Source organism: Muntiacus reevesi, chromosome X (genome assembly GCF_963930625.1).
Source record: "Muntiacus reevesi chromosome X, mMunRee1.1, whole genome shotgun sequence".
Taxonomy (NCBI): domain Eukaryota; kingdom Metazoa; phylum Chordata; class Mammalia; order Artiodactyla; family Cervidae; genus Muntiacus; species Muntiacus reevesi.
In genome coordinates this window covers 533,362-551,067 of record NC_089271.1, presented here as the reverse complement: position 1 = coordinate 551,067, position 17,706 = coordinate 533,362, and the positions used below count along the sequence as shown (strand labels likewise).

At 51.6% G+C, this 17,706-nt stretch overlaps 1 protein-coding gene across 5 annotated transcripts in view; it reads right to left on the bottom strand.

Annotated features, from left to right (window-relative positions):
* Positions 1-5,755: 5,755 nt before the first annotated feature.
* Positions 5,756-17,706, bottom strand: part of CSF2RA (colony stimulating factor 2 receptor subunit alpha) — an 81,111-nt gene continuing 69,160 nt past the window's right edge. For 3 of the 5 annotated variants that reach the window (XM_065915632.1, XM_065915633.1, XM_065915634.1), the window contains 5 exons: positions 16,260-16,289; positions 15,595-15,730; positions 13,226-13,322; positions 8,401-8,482; positions 5,756-7,306 (listed from right to left, as the gene is read on the bottom strand). In XM_065915632.1, coding sequence (XP_065771704.1) covers positions 7,211-7,306; positions 8,401-8,482; positions 13,226-13,322; positions 15,595-15,730; positions 16,260-16,289 — 441 coding nt within the window. In that variant the 3' untranslated portion in view covers positions 5,756-7,210. The remainder of the gene's footprint in view (positions 7,307-8,400; positions 8,483-13,225; positions 13,323-15,594; positions 15,731-16,259; positions 16,290-17,706) is intronic. The other 2 variants (XM_065915631.1, XM_065915635.1) reach the window with 2 other exon arrangements.

Genomic DNA, 17,706 nt, shown 5'->3' with positions numbered 1-17,706 from the left:
GCGTGGTCCCCGGAGCCAGCAGGCACCACCCACTGCAGAGGCCGTCCCCCTGTGTCTCAGACAGACAGAGAGACGGGGCTCCCCGGGACCCGGAGGCCCTAAGCAGTCAGCCACGGCCGCTGGGGGCTCGTCTGAGAGAGAGAGAGACGGAGAGACACGCTGGATACCGCCGGAAACAGTGCAAGTCGCCGGTGACTCAGTCTGTGCTGCGGTCCGCCCACAAGTGACGTTTCCTGACGTCTCCCTCTTCTGTCTTAACGTCTGGGTTTCATCACCTAAAAGAGAGAGTCGGCCGGGACCCGGTTTTGCTGCAGAAGACCCTGATACGCCTTGTAGATACCGGCTGCTTATTTCCCCCCTCCTGGCTTCGATGATAATTTCATATGCTTGCTGTGTGCTCATTCGCTCAGCCGTGTCTGACTCTTCGCCGCCCCGCGGACTGCAGCCCGCAGGGACAGGCTCCTCTGTCCCGGCGGATTCTCTAAGGTAAGAACACTGGAGTGGGTTGCCATGCCCTCCTCCGGGAGATCTTCCTGACCCAGGAGTCAAACTCTTCTCTCCTGTGTCTCCTGAATTGGCAGGTGGATTATTACAAATGGACTTTATTTTTTTTTTTCACATTTTTGGCTTTTTACATACACCTACCAGGAGGCAGAGCGCCCATGGACCTCTCCTCCACCCTCCCCTATTTTCCCGTGACTTCCATACTATGAACATTCTGCAGTAGCAGGCAGTGTATCTGTTACCATGGATACAGTTACCATGGATACTGTTACCATGGACAGTTGCTGCTGCTTGCTAAGTCACTTCAGTCGTGTCCGACTCTGTGTGACCCCCATAGACGGCAGCCCACCAGGTTCCCCCGTCCCTGGGATTCTCCAGGCAAGAATACTGGAGTGGGTTGCCATTTCCGACTCCAGTACATTGACAGTGAGACATTGCTGTTAGCTGGGATGTGGTGTACAGGTTCCTGGGGGTGGTCCGTTCATGTGTCCATCTGTCCAGATGACAGCCCCATTCATTCACACACGTGCCTAGGGGGTGGCTGGGCGCAGGTTTTGCTGGTGTGACTCAAGTCCACAACCAGCTGACTTGAAGCAAAGATAAGAGGCTCCAGTGGTGGTGGGCCTTGTCTAATCAGGTGAAGCGGTTTTTTTTAAAAAAAAAAGTGTCGGGAGGGGGACTTGAAGCAAAGATAAGAGGCTCCAGTGGTGGTGGGCCTTGTCTAATCAGGTGAAGCGGTTTAAAAAAAATGTGTCGGGAGGGGGACTTGAAGCAAAGATAAGAGGCTCCAGTGGTGGTGGGCCTTGTCTAATCAGGTGAAGCGGTTTTTTTTAAAAAAAAAGTGTCGGGAGGGGGACCTGAAGCAAGGTAAGAGGCTCCAGTGGTGGTGGGCCTTGTCTAATCAGGTGAAGCGGTTTAAAAAAAATGTGTCGGGAGGGGGACTTGAAGCAAAGATAAGAGGCTCCAGTGGTGGTGGGCCTTGTCTAATCAGGTGAAGCGGTTTTTTTAAAAAAAAGTGTCGGGAGGGGGACTTGAAGCAAGGTAAGAGGCTCCAGTGGTGGTGGGCCTTGTCTAATCAGGTGAAGCGGTTTAAAAAAATATGTGTCGGGAGGGGGACTTGAAGCAAAGATAAGAGGCTCCAGTGGTGGTGGGCCTTGTCTAATCAGGTGAAGCGGTTTTTAAAAAAAAAAAAGTGTCAGGAGGGGGACTTGAAGCAAGGTAAGAGGCTCCAGTGGTGGTGGGCCTTGTCTAATCAGGTGAAGCGGTTTTTTTTTTAATGTGTCAGGAGGGGGACCTGAAGCAAAGAAAAAAGTGCTTCATGTAGTGGTGGGCCTCATCTAATCAGGTGAAGCTTTTTTTAAATTAGGGGGTTGAAGCAAAGAGAAGAAGTTCCATGTGGTGGTGGGCCTTGTCTAATCAGGTGAAGAGACTCCTCCTCCTTCTTCTTCTTCCTTTTTAAATTTAGCCACACTGCACAGCATGTGGGATCTTAGTTCTCCTGACCAGGGATCGAACCCTCACCCCTTGCACTGGAAGCAGTGAGTCATAACCACAGGACCACCAGAGAATTCCAGGTGAAGTTTTAAAAGCAGACACTGAGGTTCCTCAGAGAAGATGAAATTCTGTCTCCAGACGGCAGTGTCAACTCCTGCCTGGGTGTCCAGCCTGGCCCCCTGACCTGCGGACTTCAGACTCACCAGCCCCACAATCGCACAAGCCAATTCCTTGAAATAAATGTCTCTCCATCCTTAAGCATATCTATCACCATATGTGTCTACCTTTCTCCAAATAGATATGTGTAGCTGTATCTCTTTCTATAGATAGACAGATATCTGTACATCTATCTTCATATGTATGCAGTTGGCCCTCTGCGGCCCTGGGTTCTGCACTTGTAGGTGTGGAGGGTCAGTTGTATAAGATTCTCTCTGCCTCTCCCTATCTACATCTATATATATACATACATATATCCACACACAACATATATAAATCTCTCTGTATATCCATAGCTTACATCTCATCTCTATCATCTACCAACTATCTATCTACCTACCAATTTGCCTACCTATGTATCTGCCTAGATATATCTATAGCTGTCAACCAATCTATCATCTACCTACTTACCTACTGTCTACTTACCTATCATCTCTATCTACCCACCCATCTGCCTACCTCTTTGTCTATCTATCATCTCTACCTATCTATTGATCTAGCTATTTGTCTATCATCTGTATCTACCTATAGATTATCTGTTTATTTACCTATTTGCCTATCAATCTGTCATTTGCATCTACCTATCTATCATCTCTATTCAGCTATCTGCCTATTTATCTATCTATCATCTCTATGTATCCATCATCTCTATCAATCTAATGATCTATTTATCTACCATCCGTATCTACCTATCATCTCAATTTATGTATCTGTCTACCTACTTATGTGTTATCTCCATCTATGTATCTATCATCTCAATCTACCTATTTGTCTATCTATCATCTGTATCTACCTATCGATTATCTGCCTATTCATCTATCGATGTGTCATCTGCAACTACCTATCATCTCTATTCACCTATCTATCTGCCTATTTATCTGTCATCTCTATGTATGTATCTATCATTTCTATCATCTTTATCTACCTATTGATCTACCTATTTTTCTATTTACATATCATCTCTACCTACGTATCTAGCACCTCTATCTACCTATCTACCTGTTTGTCTATCTAGCATCTCTGCCTACCTATGTATTGATCTACCTATTTTTCTATTCATCTATCATCTCCATTTACCTATCTATCTGTCTGCCTAGGTATTTGTTTATCTATCAATCTATCATCTGTATGTACCTATCTGGCTATCATCTCTATTTACCTATCTATCTATCTATATCTATCTTTCTATTTCTATCATCTACCTATTTACCTATTGTCTACTTACCTATCATCTCTGTCTACCTGTCCATCTATCTGTCAACCCATTTGTCTATCTATCATCTGTGTGTACCTATCGATTATCTGTCTACCTATTTGTCTATCTATCCATCGATCATCTGTATCTACCTATCATCTATATCTACCTATCTGCCTATCATCTCAATTTACCTATCTGTCTACCTATTTATCTATCACCTCTACTACCTATTTGCCTGTCTACCATCTCTACCTACCTATCTGATCTGTCTACCTATTTATTTATCATCTCTATCTACCTATCATCTCTATTTGCCTATCTGTCTACCTGTTTATCTATCATCTCTACTACCTATTTATCTACCATCTCTATCTATCTTTCATCTCTATTTGCCTGTCTACCTATTTATCTTTTATCTCTATTTATCATCTCTGCCTACCTGTCTATTATATCTATCATCTCTATCTGTCTATCATCTCTGTCTACCTGTCTCCCTACCTATTTCTCTGTCACATCTGTCTGCCCATCTATCATCTGCCTATCTATCCAACCATCTCTCACAAATCTCCATCCTGTTGGTCTTATGGAACTCTGACTGTTACAGTCTCCCGGTCGCTTTGAGCGGAGCTGACCCACCAGCGAGGGTGTGGCTGAGCCTTCACTGGTCTGGAGGTGTTCTGAGCCTCCCGCATCCCCGCCCCAGGGAGGAGGCCTGCAAAGTACAGAACAGGCAGGAGATTAAAGCCCAGCCCAGCAGCGGGGAAATGCTCTCTGAGAGACGTGGATGGACCCAGAGTCCATCCTTCACTTGTTGTGAAGCAAGTCACAAAGGGGAAAAAAAACCATCTTCCCAACCCAGGGATTGAACCGGGGTCTCCTGCATCGGCAGGCAGGATACTTTACCGTCTGAGCCACGAGGGAAGCCCCGTATGTTAACACAATTTATGTGGAATCTAGAAAAATGGTGCAGATGAACCTGTTTGCCAAGCGGAAACAGAGACACAGATGCAGAGGACAAACGCATGCACAGCGAAGGGGGGAAGAAGGGATATTATACATTGGGAGTTTGGGGCTGAGACGCAATCGATACTGCGTCTAAAATAGGTAACTAATGAGAACCTACTACACAGCAGAGGGGACTGTACTCAGGGCTATGCGGTGACCTAGATGGGAAGGAAATCCAAAAAGAGGGGATATATGTGCACACACGGCTGATTCAGTTTGTCTTACAGTAGAAGCTAACACAACACTCTAAAGCAAGCTGAGCGCCAAATAACCGATCCTTTTTGCACTGCGGTGTTGGAGAAGACTCTTGAAAGTCCCTTGGACTGCAAGGAGATCCAACCAGTCCGTCCTAAAGGAAGTCTGTCCTGAGTTCATGGGAAGGACTGATGCTGAAGCTGAAACTCCAATCCTTTGACCACCTGATGTGAAGAGCCGACTCACTGGAAAAGACCCTGATGCTGGGAAAGACTGAAGGCGGGAGGAGAAGGGGACGACAGAGGATGAGACGGTAACTCGGTCCTAAATGAGCGCATCGGCTGTCTATTTCAGGACGCGACCCAGCCAGCTGCAGAGCCGCCCCGAGAGGGGCCCCCAGGAAGAATCCTGGAGCGGGTTGCCATTTCCTTCTGCAGGGGATCTTCCCCACCCAGGGATTGAACCCAGGTCTCCTGCATTGGCAGGCACATTCTTGGCCATGGAGTCGCCCACGAAGCCTTTAGAATGACTTTTTTTTTTTTAAGTCTTTTATTTTATTTTATCTTTTTAAGTACAGTTTCCCAGGCAGCTCAGTGGTAAAGAATCCACCTGCCAATGAAGGAGACAGAGGTTTGATGCTGGGGAAGACCCCCTGGAGGAGGGCATGGCAGCCCACTCCAGTATCCTTGCCTGGAGAATCCCGTGGACGGAGGAGCCTGGCGGGCTGCAGTCCACGGGGTCGCAGAGAGTCGGACACAGCTCAGCGACTGAGCGCACGGCTGACTTAGAACACTGTCTGTTTCTGGTCTACGGCAAACTGATTCACTCATGTAGACACACATTTTTTTTCAGATCCCTTTTGATTATAGTGTCTGACATGATATCGAATATGATCATCTGACTCCCCGAGGTGTACCATAAATCTCTGTTGCTCATATATTCTACGTCTAGCACTTTATATCCATTAATCAATTTACATTTCACACTTTCAACCCCAAACATCTAAATTATCCCACCTCTCCCACCCACCCTACCTTCCTTTCCCCACTGGTTAACCATCCTTTTGGAATCTAAAAAAATAAAAGGAATTTGTGTACCAACAGAAACGGACCAACAGGCGCAAATAGCTCACATTTTTCCTGAGGTGTGTAAAATCCACGTGTTAAAAATGACACAGATGTGTCCAGATCATTTCTAGCCCCGATGCGTTTTTTTCAACTGGCTGGCTGTCAGTTTCCGGGTCATTTTCCAGTAGGAAAAACTGGCTCCCCAAGACTTCCGACCCCAGCCTCTTCAGACTTTGTGACCGCACAGACTTTTCAGACCCTTCCTGGGGTGGTCCCAGGCAGCCCAGACTTCTGACCGACCAGCTTATAAATCAGGCTTCCCAAGGCCCCCCTCCGTGGGGCTGGGTAATTGGCTAAAATGGCTCACGAAGCTCACGAAAAGACCGGAGTTAAAAAACAAAACAAAAGGCTTTGCCGGTTTGCGCAAAGAGCGTATGACTCAGCTGGTTTGGGTGGAGAATTCCAGGGGAATGGGAGGAATGCACACCACATGTATTAGGGGGTGGGAGAGTGGAGGGAAGGAGCCTTCGAATCTGCACGTCTGGGGATGGCTCCGGATTCCCATCACAGCCGCTCAGCGAAGCTCCTCTTTCTGGGCGCCGCGCGGTGGACCGAAACATGTCCCCAAGGACGTCTGCGTGCCCTCCCCGTGTGGTGGACAGAGTAACATCCCCAGTGACATCCTCAATCCCGGAACTCATAAACAGGTTGCCTCTGACACAAGGAGGTTAACAGCCGGGACGAGTGCCAGGATCCCGAGATGGAGCCTGGGTCGTGGACCACCCGCCCCGGGGATAAGGTCATCACAGAATCACACGGAGACCGTATGAACTGTTAGCGGAGAGATTCCTGCCACGCCAAGCCCATCATGGAGGTCCTGTTGCAGAAGCCTCTGGAAGCTCATTTCTTTCTAAACTGCAGCTGATACAGGAAAAAAAAAAGGAGGACGTATTCTGTCTGCCAGCAGCAGCAGAGGCAGGGGAGATGGTGTTCCAGTACCAGCGGCCAACGGCAGTCCAGACACGTGCCTGTGATGAAGGGATGGGGTTCCGGGAAGCGCTGAGAGGTGCATTAAGTGTTCAGAATTGCAGGCATCCAACCACCCCTCCAGCTACAAAAGCAGCTTTGGAAAACATGACGTTATCTTCTAGAGTAAAAAAAAAAATGTTGTTTAGTCGCTCATTCATGTTCGGCTCTTCATGACCCCATAGACTCCAGATGGCCAGGCTCCTCTGTCCATGGGATTCTCCAGGCAAGAACACTGGAGTGGGCTGCCATGCCCTCCTCCAGGGGATCTTCCCGACCCAGGAATCAAACCCGAGTCTCTTAGATTGGCAGGCAAATGCTTTACCACTGACTCCCTGGGAGGCCTCGTTAAAAGAACAAAAAGAATGCTATACAAATGCTCACAACAATTTAAAAAAGCTTCATTCGAAACAGTAAATAAAACATTTAAGAAATATTAAAAAAAAATATTAAAAAAAAAAGTCGACAGCTTGTAGAAAGTCCCGGGTATGGAGACGCCTGGAATTCACAGTTTCGCCGGGGCTTCCGAGACTTTCTCCACGGTTAAGACCTCTTCCTTGTCATCCTTTCCCGTCTCCTGTGTAAACTTCTCCCATAGTATCTGATGGGGGAGAAAGGCAGGGATGTCAACTCCCCAGGAGCCCCCGGGGGAGCCATGGATGTGGAGGGTTTAGACAGAAACAGGAGCTGGGTCTCCGAGCGGGAGCTCGTCGTTGGCCGATGAGCTGGGGGATGGACATCTGAGGCTCGGGTACCACACTCGCTGGGACCACACGGAGCTCAGAGCTTGGACAGAGAGTGTCGTGGGGCCCTAGACCTCCCTGGGAACCCACCGGGGTGTTGAGTCGGTGTCCGTAAGAGGGACGCTGGCTGGCTCAGAGACCCAGGTGAGCAAGCCGACACCCGGTTGATACGACGGCAGGCCGTGGAGGAGGCGGACACAGTCCCCGCCTCCAGAAGACAGGCTCGACAGGCGCACCCAAGTGGAGGGGAGGGTTTCCCTCCTTGGAAAGTGAAAGTGTCGGTCGCTCGGCTGTGTCCAGCTCTTTGTGACCCCGTGGAGTATATAACCCGCCAGGCTCCTCTGTCCACGGGATTCTCCAGGCGAGAATACCGGAGTGGGTTGCCATTCTCTCCTCCAGGGGATCTTCCCCACCCAGGGAATCGAACCCAGGGCTCCCTCATTGCATTCGGATTTTTTTTTTTTTAACCATCTGAGCCACAGGGGAAACCCAAGAATACTGGAGTGGGTTGCCATTCCCCTTCTCCAGGGGATCTTCCCAACCCGGAGACCGAACCGGGGTCTCCCGCATTGCGGGTGGGTTCTTTACTGTCTGAGCCACCAGGGAAGCCCTACATACGGGATTGGGGGTCGTCTCTTGTCTGCTATCCTTCTTCATCCTGTGTGCTGCCCCCCTGAAGATCTGGCTGGACCCCTTTCAGTCTATCCATGTCTCTCTCTGCCACCCCCATCTTCCACTTCTCTCCTCCCCCTTCTCCACGACCTGGCTAACTTCCCCGGACACAGCTTGCAGACAAAACCCCCAACCACCCCGCCGGAAGAAAGTCAGCAAGCAGGACACGGGTTTCCAGCCTCCTCCTGTGGACCCCGCTGGCCGAGCGCAGATGAGATCCTGGGCTCACCGTTCCCCACCTGTCCGTCCTGGCCCCCCGTCGCGCTCACCCCGGACATACCTCGTGGTCGATCGGAAGGTTATCGTTCAATTTATCTCTGATCTGTGGAACCGGGGGGAATAACCTGTGGGTCCTGACGAACCTGCGGAGATGAGACACGAGATGAAGAAAAGACCGACAGGCCCACGTTTTCGTCCTGGCTCCCAGAGGAGATGCACTGTCTTATTACGTGCAAACACGCCTCTGGACTCACATCTCCACAACAGTTTCCTTTCGGATTCTCAGAAAGGGAGACTTCCCCTGAAGTCCAAGAGTTAAGACGTCACCTTCTAAGGCAGGGGGTGTGGGTTCAGTCCCCGGGGTGCCGACGCGATCCCTGGTCAGGAAGCTACGATCCCACAATCCTCGCAGACAAAAAAAATAGATAAATAAAACGGAAGCACTACGGTAACCAATTCAGTAACGACTTTAAAAATGATCTACATGACGGAACATTAACACAATGGAATAGTACGCAACCGTGAAAAAGAATGAAATAATGCCATCTGCAGCAACCCCCGTGGACCGAGAGTGTCGTACTGACTGAAGTGACTCAGACAGAGAAGGAGAAATATCGTGTGACTTTCCTTACATGAGAAACCTAGAAAGAAATGATGCAAAGAGACTTAGAAAACAGAAAGAAGAGATTCACAGACTTACAAAACCAACTCATCGTTATGAGGGGGTGGGAAGATGGGGGAAGGGACAGTCAGGGAGTCTGGGATGGACATGGACACACGGCTGTGTTTACCATGGAGAACCAGCAAGGACCTGCTGGACAGCCCAGGGAACTCTGCTCAATGCTCTGTAATAACCTGATGGTCACCAGGGGGGAAGGATGGGGGAAGGGATAGTCAGGGAGTCTGAGATGGACATGGACACACGGCTGTGTTTACCATGGAGAACCAGCAAGGACCTGCTGGACAGCACAGGGAACTCTGCTCAATACTCTGTGATAACCTGATGGTCACCAGGGGGAAGGATGGGGGAAGGGATAGTCAGGGAGTCTGGGATGGACATGGACACACTGCTGTGTTTAACACGGAGAACCAGCAAGGACCTGCTGGACAGCACGGGGAACTCTGCTCAATACTCTGTGATAACCTGATGGTGCCCAGGGGGAAGGATGGGGGAAGGGACAGTCAGGGAGTCTGGGATGGACATGGACACACGGCTGTGTTTAACACGGAGAACCAGCAAGGACCTGCTGGACAGCCCAGGGAACTCTGCTCAATACTCTGTGATAACCTTATGGTTCCAGGGGGAAGGATGGGGGAAGGGATAGTCAGGGAGTCGGGGATGGACATGGACACACTGCTGTATTTAACATGGAGAACCAGCAAGGACCTGCTGGGCAGCCCAGGGAACTCTGCTCAATACTCTGTAATAACCTGATGGTCACCAGGGGGAAGGATGGGGGAAGGGACAGTCAGGGAGTCTGGGATGGACATGGACACACTGCTGTGTTTAACATGCAGAACCAGCAAGGACCTGCTGGACAGCACAGGGAACTCTGCTCAATACTCTGTAATAACCTGATGGTCACCAGGGGGAAGGATGGGGGAAGGGATAGTCAGGGAGTCTGGGATGGACGTGGACACATGGCTGTGTTTAACATGGAGAACCAGCAAGGAGCTGCTGGTCAGCACGGGGAACTCTGCTCCATGTCACGTGGCAGCCTGGATGGGAGGGGAGTTTGGGGGAGAAAGGATGCGTGTTTATTTATGGCTGAGTCCCTTTGTTGTCCACCTGAAGCCATCACCACATTGTTCATCAGCTATACTCCAATACAAAATAAAAATTTCAAAGTCCAAAAAAAAAAAAAACAAAACGGAGAGACATTAAAAAAAATATAATGATCCACCAAAAAAAAAAAAAATCTTAAAAAAAATCACAGAAGGACGGCTTGCAATCCTAGACTGTGGAGAATATAATAGACTGTGCGGACGTAATTAGGAAAAGCCCCGAAAAGTCTTTCTAGAACCTTCATTCACTGTCTTTGAAGAAAAACCACTGACGGAGGGAGAAGGGGACGACAGAGGATGAGATGGCTGGATGGCATCACTGACTCAATGGAGATGAGGTTGAGTAAACTCCGGGAGTTGGTGATGGACAAGGAGGCCTGGCTGCGGTCCACGGGGTCGCAAAGAGTCGGACGCGAGTAACCGACGGAACTGAACTGAACTGAACATTCGTTGTCTCAGGTGCAGAGACGGCAGTGGTGGTGTGTGCCCAGTCTTGAGCAGCTTGGAGGAATCCACACTCTCTGCTGTTAAAAGGCAGGGAGATTTATCCAGCCTTGAAAGCCACGATTCCAGACGGACCAGTTTTCTGCGGATGGCACGTATTTTCAGGGCTATTCCATGGTCCCCAAGTGTCTCAGTGGTGCTGAACGACCGCCCGGGCATTTATTTTCATTCTCAGAAGAAGGAGGCAACCCTGTGACATCACAAGACGCTGTGCTGAGCAGAACGGTGGCCCGAAGGATCCACGTGAGTCCTGAAGCCTGGGAAAGGGAGCTTGCTTTGAAACGGGGTCTCTGCAGAAGTGATGGAGTGAAGGGTCTGAGATGAGGCCCTCCTGGATGGGGGTGGCCCTAAACCCAGGGACAGGGTCCTCATAAGACACAGAAGAGGAGAGACATGGACACAGAGGAGAAGCCTCATGGAGATGGAGGCAGAGACGGGAGGGAGGCGGCCACCGGCTTAGGGATGGATGCCTGGAGTTCCCAGAAACTGGAAGAGGCAGGGAGGACCCTCCCCTGGAGCCTCCAGAGGGAATCGAGCCTGGGACACCTAGACCGCAGACATCTGGTGCCCGGGGGCTCTGGGAGGATGGATGTCTGTGGCTTTAAGTCCCCCAGCTTGTGGTCAGTGGTTCCGGCAGCCACGGGAAGTGACCCGGCTTTTGCTTAAGATCAGTCCTCGGTGTTAAAACGTGACATGTGTTCCCGTCCCCACAGCCCGTGGTCGCGTCCCGAGAACTGCGATGCCTTGCAGCGACTTGCAGCAGGCGCTCAGGGTCTCCCCTTGTCTCCGGGGCGGGCGGGGAGTCTGAGCCCAGGACGCCCCACTGGGGCGCGGGCGGGGGTCGCCTGGTGACAGAGACGTCGCGAGTGGACGCCCACACGCCCTGCGGGAGGGTCTCCCCGTGAGCCAGGTCTCCCCGTGGCCTTGCAGAGCACGCAAGCTTTATCCTGCACGTGCCGGGCTTCCTTCCGGGGCATCTGAGAGAGCCTGCCTGATTGCTGAGCTCACAGGACAGGAAAGACGCGGGCAGGGGTCCCCGTGGTGGGGGAGGCTGGCTGCAGCGGCCGGGGCTGAGAACACGCTGCGGGAATACAGAAGTCTGTCCAGCAGGGACATTCCGAGAATTCCAGAGGCTCCAAAAGACCAGAAGGCGGGCCTTGGAGCACAGCTGAACTGTAAGGGGGCTTTCCTGCTGACTCAGATGCTGAAGAATCCGCCTGCAGTGCAGGACAGTGGCTTCGACCCTGGGGTCGGGAAGATGCCCTGGAGGAGGGCACGGCAGTATTCTTACTGGAGGCCACTCCAGTATCCCTGCCTGGAGAATCCCACGGACAGAGGAGCCTGGCGGGCTCCAGTCCACGGGGTCTCAGAGCCGGGCACGACTGAGCGACTCACTCTAGCAAAACTTCATCTACCTCTACAAGCATTAAACCAGCTGCTTCTGCAGCTGCCGACCTTCAATCCTCTCCTCCAAGGAGTTCCGGGTGGAGAGCAGAGATGAGACACTCTGTGCTCTGGAGGAAATAAAAACCCAAAAAACTGGCAGGACAGATCTGCAGATAGTTAGATATTCTCAAGGGCCCATTTTATGAGCCCAATGCTTGCATCTCCTCATAGCTAGACAAGCACTGAGATGCTTCATGGTGATGTCCGCTCCCCGTGACTAGCAGAGACCTTCTGCATAAATATATATGCTTGATTGCGTGAACTCCCCCTTCAGCTGCTGCTGCTGCTGCTAAGTTGCTTCAGTCGTGTCCGACTCTGCAATCCCATAGACGGCAGCCCACCAGGCTCTGCCATCCCTGGGACTCTCCAGGCAAGAACACGGGAGTGGGTTGCCATTTTCTTCTCCAATGCATGAAAGTGAAAAGTGAAAGTGAAGTCGCTCAGTCGTGTCAGACTCTTAGCGACCCCATGGACTGCAGCCCACCAGGCTCCTCCGCCCATGGGATTCTCCAGGCAAGAGTACTGGAGTGGGGTGCCATTGCCTTTTCCGCCCCCTTCAGCAAAACCACACATATGCCAACCTGCCTTCCCTGCCTCTTTGCAGCAGCTGCTCAGAGTGATCTGAGGCTCTGTCTCCGGGGCCGCAATCATTCATTCGTTCCTTTGTCCATTCAGCCGCTCAGTCGTGTCAGACTCTCTGCGACCCCGTGGGCTGTCGCCCTCCAGGCTCCTCTGTCCATGGGATTCTTCAGGCAAGAATCCTGGAGTGGCCTCCAGTAAGAATACTGCCACGCCGTCCTCCAGGGGATCTTCCCGACCCGGGGACTGAACCCAGGTCTCCTGCATTGCAGGTGGATTCTTTACCATCTGAGCCAGCGGGGAGGCCTGCGGTCCTAATTTTGCCCCAGAATAAAACATAAAACTCACAACATTCACACTGTGCAATTTTTTTAAAAGTCAACACTGTTCTCCCCAGACACATTTTCTTCCAGAAAACCCACACGGCGGCTGGGACCGCCTGGGGGGTTTGCAGGCTGCCTTCTCATCTTTGTGAGCAGATCGGGGGTCGCGTGGGGGGGGTGACTCTAGAACGGGCACTGGCCCCTCCACTGACCATGGGGGTTAGCTGGCCCGGGACTCCCCGGGGTTACCTTTTGAAAAGGCAGCTGAGGGTCAGGCCACAGACGAGAGTCCCCAGGACCACCAGAATGTAGACGTGCACCAGGCTGGACTCAGGTTCTTCGGAGCCTGGGGAAGACAGAGGCAGGGGACATGCCGGGGACCCGCAGGGGAGTGGGAGGAGCCGGCATCACTCAGCCAGCTCACGGGCTCACGGGCTCGGAAAGACGCCCGGCGAAACCCAAAGTGTCAGTCCCTCTGCCACGTCTTACCCTTTGCGACCCCACGGACTGTAGCCCTCCAGGCTCCTCTGACCAGGGCATCGTCCAGGCAAGGATACTGGAGTGGGCTGCCATGCCCTCTTTCCAGGGGATCTTCCCGAAGCAGGGACCAGATCCAGGTCTCCCGCATGGCAGACGGATTCTTTACCGTCTGAGCCAGCAGAGAAGCCCCATAAGGAGAAGGGAAATCTACGAGAGTACCCTAACCCGGAGCTTTCACAGAAAATGTTTGTCAGACAATAGACTGCACATTGCCCACAAAGGTCCGTCTAATCAAAGCTACGGTTTCCCCAGTATTCATGTACGGATGTGAGAGCTGGACCATGCCAAAGAATAGACACTTTTGAACTGTGGTGCTGGAGAAGACTCTTGAGAGCCCCTTGGACTGCAAGGAGATCCAACCAGTCCATCCTAAAAGAAATCAGTCCTGAGTATTCATTGGAAGGACTGATGCTGAAGCTGAAACTCCAATCCTTTGGCCCCCTGATGTGAAGAACTGACTCATTGGAAAAGACCCTGATGCTGGGAAAGACGGAAGGCGGGAAGAGAAGGGGACGACAGAGGATGAGACGGGTGGATGGAATCACCGACTCGATGGACATGAGTTAAAGCAAACTCCAGCAGAACAGTGATGGACAGGGAGGCCTGGCGTGCTGCGGTCCATGGTGTTGCAAAGAGTCGGACACGACTGAGGGACTGGATGACAGATGAGACACGAGCCCAACACCACATTCAAAGCACCTAAAGCGCGCTTGGAACACAGCAACCTAAAGACCACTCAGTTTAAAAATGGACAGAAGAAAGGATGAATCGTTGAACAGGATGAACAGTTCTAGGCAAACAGCTGTAAGCCAAATTCCCTCCCATTTGGTGAATTTACTGCAATATTAATTCTTCTTTTAATATTTATTCCTTTATTTGACTGGGCTGGGGCTTAGCTGCGGCACGTGGGATCTAGTTCCATGACCAGGGATTAAACATTGGGAGCACAGCCTCTCAGCCGCTGCACCGCCAGGGAATTCCCTATGGCCTCTGTTTTATTTTTAGGTCTTTTTGCCTCAAGGCATGTGAGGTCTTAGCTCCCCAGCCAGGGATCCAACACACATCCCCTGCATTGGAAGGCAGATCTTACCTGCTGGACCACTAGAGAAGTCCTCTCCCATCTATCCTTAAGCTTTAATTTCACGTGTCATTTAGAATAGGTGCTTTTTTCAATAAACTATTTTCCTCTGTCTGTATTAGTCGCTCAGTCGTGTCTGACTCTCTGTGACCCCATGGACTGCAGACCACCGTTCCCTTCTCCAGGGGATCTTCCCAGGCCAGGAATCAAACCCAGGTCTCCTGCATTGCAGGCAGATTCTTTACCAGCTGAGCTACAATTCACAGCTAAGAATTCCTCTGTCCATGGGATTTCCCAGGCAAGAATACTGGAGTGGTTTGCCATTTTCTTCTCTAAAATTATTTTCCTAAATAGGGCACATGTTTCATCTGTGGATAGTCAAAAATACAGTGAGGAACTTCCACTCTATCAGAGTGATTATAACCTGATTGACACGTTCACTGTTGCAATATTTCTCACTATACACAGATAAAATGTGAGCTGTTAGGCAAAGCAGTATCTTTTCTTTTAAGCGACACATCAATTGTCAAAACTGCATGTTACAGATAGCAGGCGAAACAAACAAACAAAAAATCACGTGGAGGTGAGCCAAGTCTGTTTTAGAACTGTATTCTGGGAAAAGTCAATTTTTATTTATTTTTTTTGGCCCATAGTTTAAATTAAGGCTTCTCTGGTGGCTCAGACAGGAAAGAATCTGCCTGCAATGCAGGAGACCTGGGTTCGATCTCTGGGTGGGGAAGATCCCCTGGAGGAGGGCATGGCAGCCTACCCCAGTATTCTCGCCTGGAGAATGCCATGGACAGAGGAGCCTGGCGGGCTACAGTCCGTGGGGTCGCAAAGAGTCAGGCACGAGGGAGTAATTTTCACTTTCCCTGACTGGGTGTCGCTGATGCCAGGGGAAATGCCACCACGGGCTCGTGGACGGGAACGCTTCGCTCAATGGCTCAGAGAAGGACTCAGCACGCCGGGACCTGCCCGGGGATGCTCTCGGGACACCTACCGAACTCAACGGGCCGGCTCCAGGCACCCCAGCGGGCCTTCCGGGCGTCCGCCGTCCTTATCTTCACGGTGTGTTTTGCTTTGGGTCCCGGTTTCGGAAAGCTGTACCTATTCCCCGAGTCACCAAACACCACAATCTTTGGAGAAAGCAGAAAGTTAAGGGTTGTGACCTGTGTTGAGAAAAAGCCTGGGGAGGTGTCTTTTCAGTTGTCCAACTGGAGAGAAACATGCAAGCCCACACCCTCCCAACCTGGGTGTGAATGCTGTAATCTGAGTCCTGAATACTGCAAAGAGATGGGTAGACAAACAAAGAGAATGGGTGATTGTCCTGAATTTTCTGAGTGACTACTCATGGAGCTCCTGGGATCGCTCAGTACAGAAGAAGCGATAGTTGAGGAACTGCGGAGGATGTGGACAGAACCACAGACGGGTCATGGCCCCGCAAAGGATGTTCAGGGGACCAAGTTCAACTTCCTCATCAGACAGAGGAGGTTGCATGCAAGCCACTCAAGTGTTCTGGCCTGGAGAATCCCATGGACAGAGGAGGCTGGTGGGCTACAGTCCATGGCGTCACAGAGAGTCGGACACGAATGAAGCGACAGGGCATGCCTACAGACACACAGGACTGAACCACAAGGGGATATTTAGGGTAGGGACGTCACTCACCAGTTGATTTCTACCGCTGCTGGTACCATGCTAAAAAAAACAGAAACCAAAACAGAATGTTTACGTCTCTCCATCTTGAAAGTTTTTCGTATATCTCCTCCCATCTCCCATTTCCATGAAGTCAAAAGTAAATAAAACAGTCAGCGCACAAAAAACGGTTGAGCTTCTGATATTCCAAACCTACGTCGGAGATGGACCCACATAGAAGGAAGACACCTGACCATAGGACAGGGGGTGAATTTGGTTAATGGCTTCTATAAACGTGGCTGGTGGTGGACCATATGAAAAATGCACATGGGCTTCGATAAGAGGGTCCTCCTATCTAAACCAGGCAAGGGAGGAGGAGAGGAGAGGAGGTTACCGGCCTACACTGGGTCAGGGGATGTGAGGGTGAGTCACGTCTACACTGGGTCAGGGGGCGTGAGGAGGGTGAGTCACGCCTACACTGGGTCAGGGGATGTGAGGGTGAGTCACGTCTACACTGGGTCAGGGGGCGTGAGGGTGAGTCACGTCTACACTGGGTCAGGGGGCGTGAGGAGGGTGAGTCACGTCTACACTGGGTCAGGGGGCGTGAGGGTGAGTCACGTCTACACTGGGTCAGGGGACGTGAGGAGGGTGAGTCACGTCTACACTGGGTCAGGGGGCGTGAGGAGGGTGAGTCACGTCTACACTGGGTCAGGGGGCGTGAGGGTGAGTCACGTCTACACTGGGTCAGGGGGCGTGAGGAGGGTGAATCACGTCTACACTGGGTCAGGGGGCGTGAGGAGGGTGAGTCACGTCTACACTGGGTCAGGGGGCGTGAGGGTGAGTCACGTCTACACTGGGTAGGGGGCGTGAGGAGGGTGAGTCACGTCTACACTGGGTCAGGGGGCGTGAGGGTGAGTCACGTCTACACTGGGTCAGGGGGCGTGAGGGTGAGTCACGTCTACACTGGGTCAGGGGGCGTGAGGGTGAGTCACGTCTACACTGGGTCAGGGGGCGTGAGGGTGAGTCACGTCTACACTGGGTCAGGGGACGTGAGGAGGGTGAGTCACATCTACACTGGGTCAGGGGGCGTGAGGAGGGGTGAGTCACGTCTACACTGGGTCAGGGGGCGTGAGGAGGGTGAGTCACGTCTACACTGGGTCAGGGGGCGAGAGGGTGAGTCACGTCTACACTGGGTCAGGGAGCGTGAGGAGGGTGAGTCACGTCTACACTGGGTCAGGGGACGTGAGGAGGGTGAGTCACGTCTACACTGGGTCAGGGGGCGTGAGGAGGGTGAGTCACGTCTACACTGGGTCAGGGGACGTGAGGGTGAGTCACGTCTACACTGGGTCAGGGGGCGTGAGGAGGGTGAGTCACGTCTACACTGGGTCAGGGGGCGTGAGGGTGAGTCACGTCTACACTGGGTCAGGGGACGTGAGGAGGGTGAGTCACGTCTACACTGGGTCAGGGGCGTGAGGAGGGT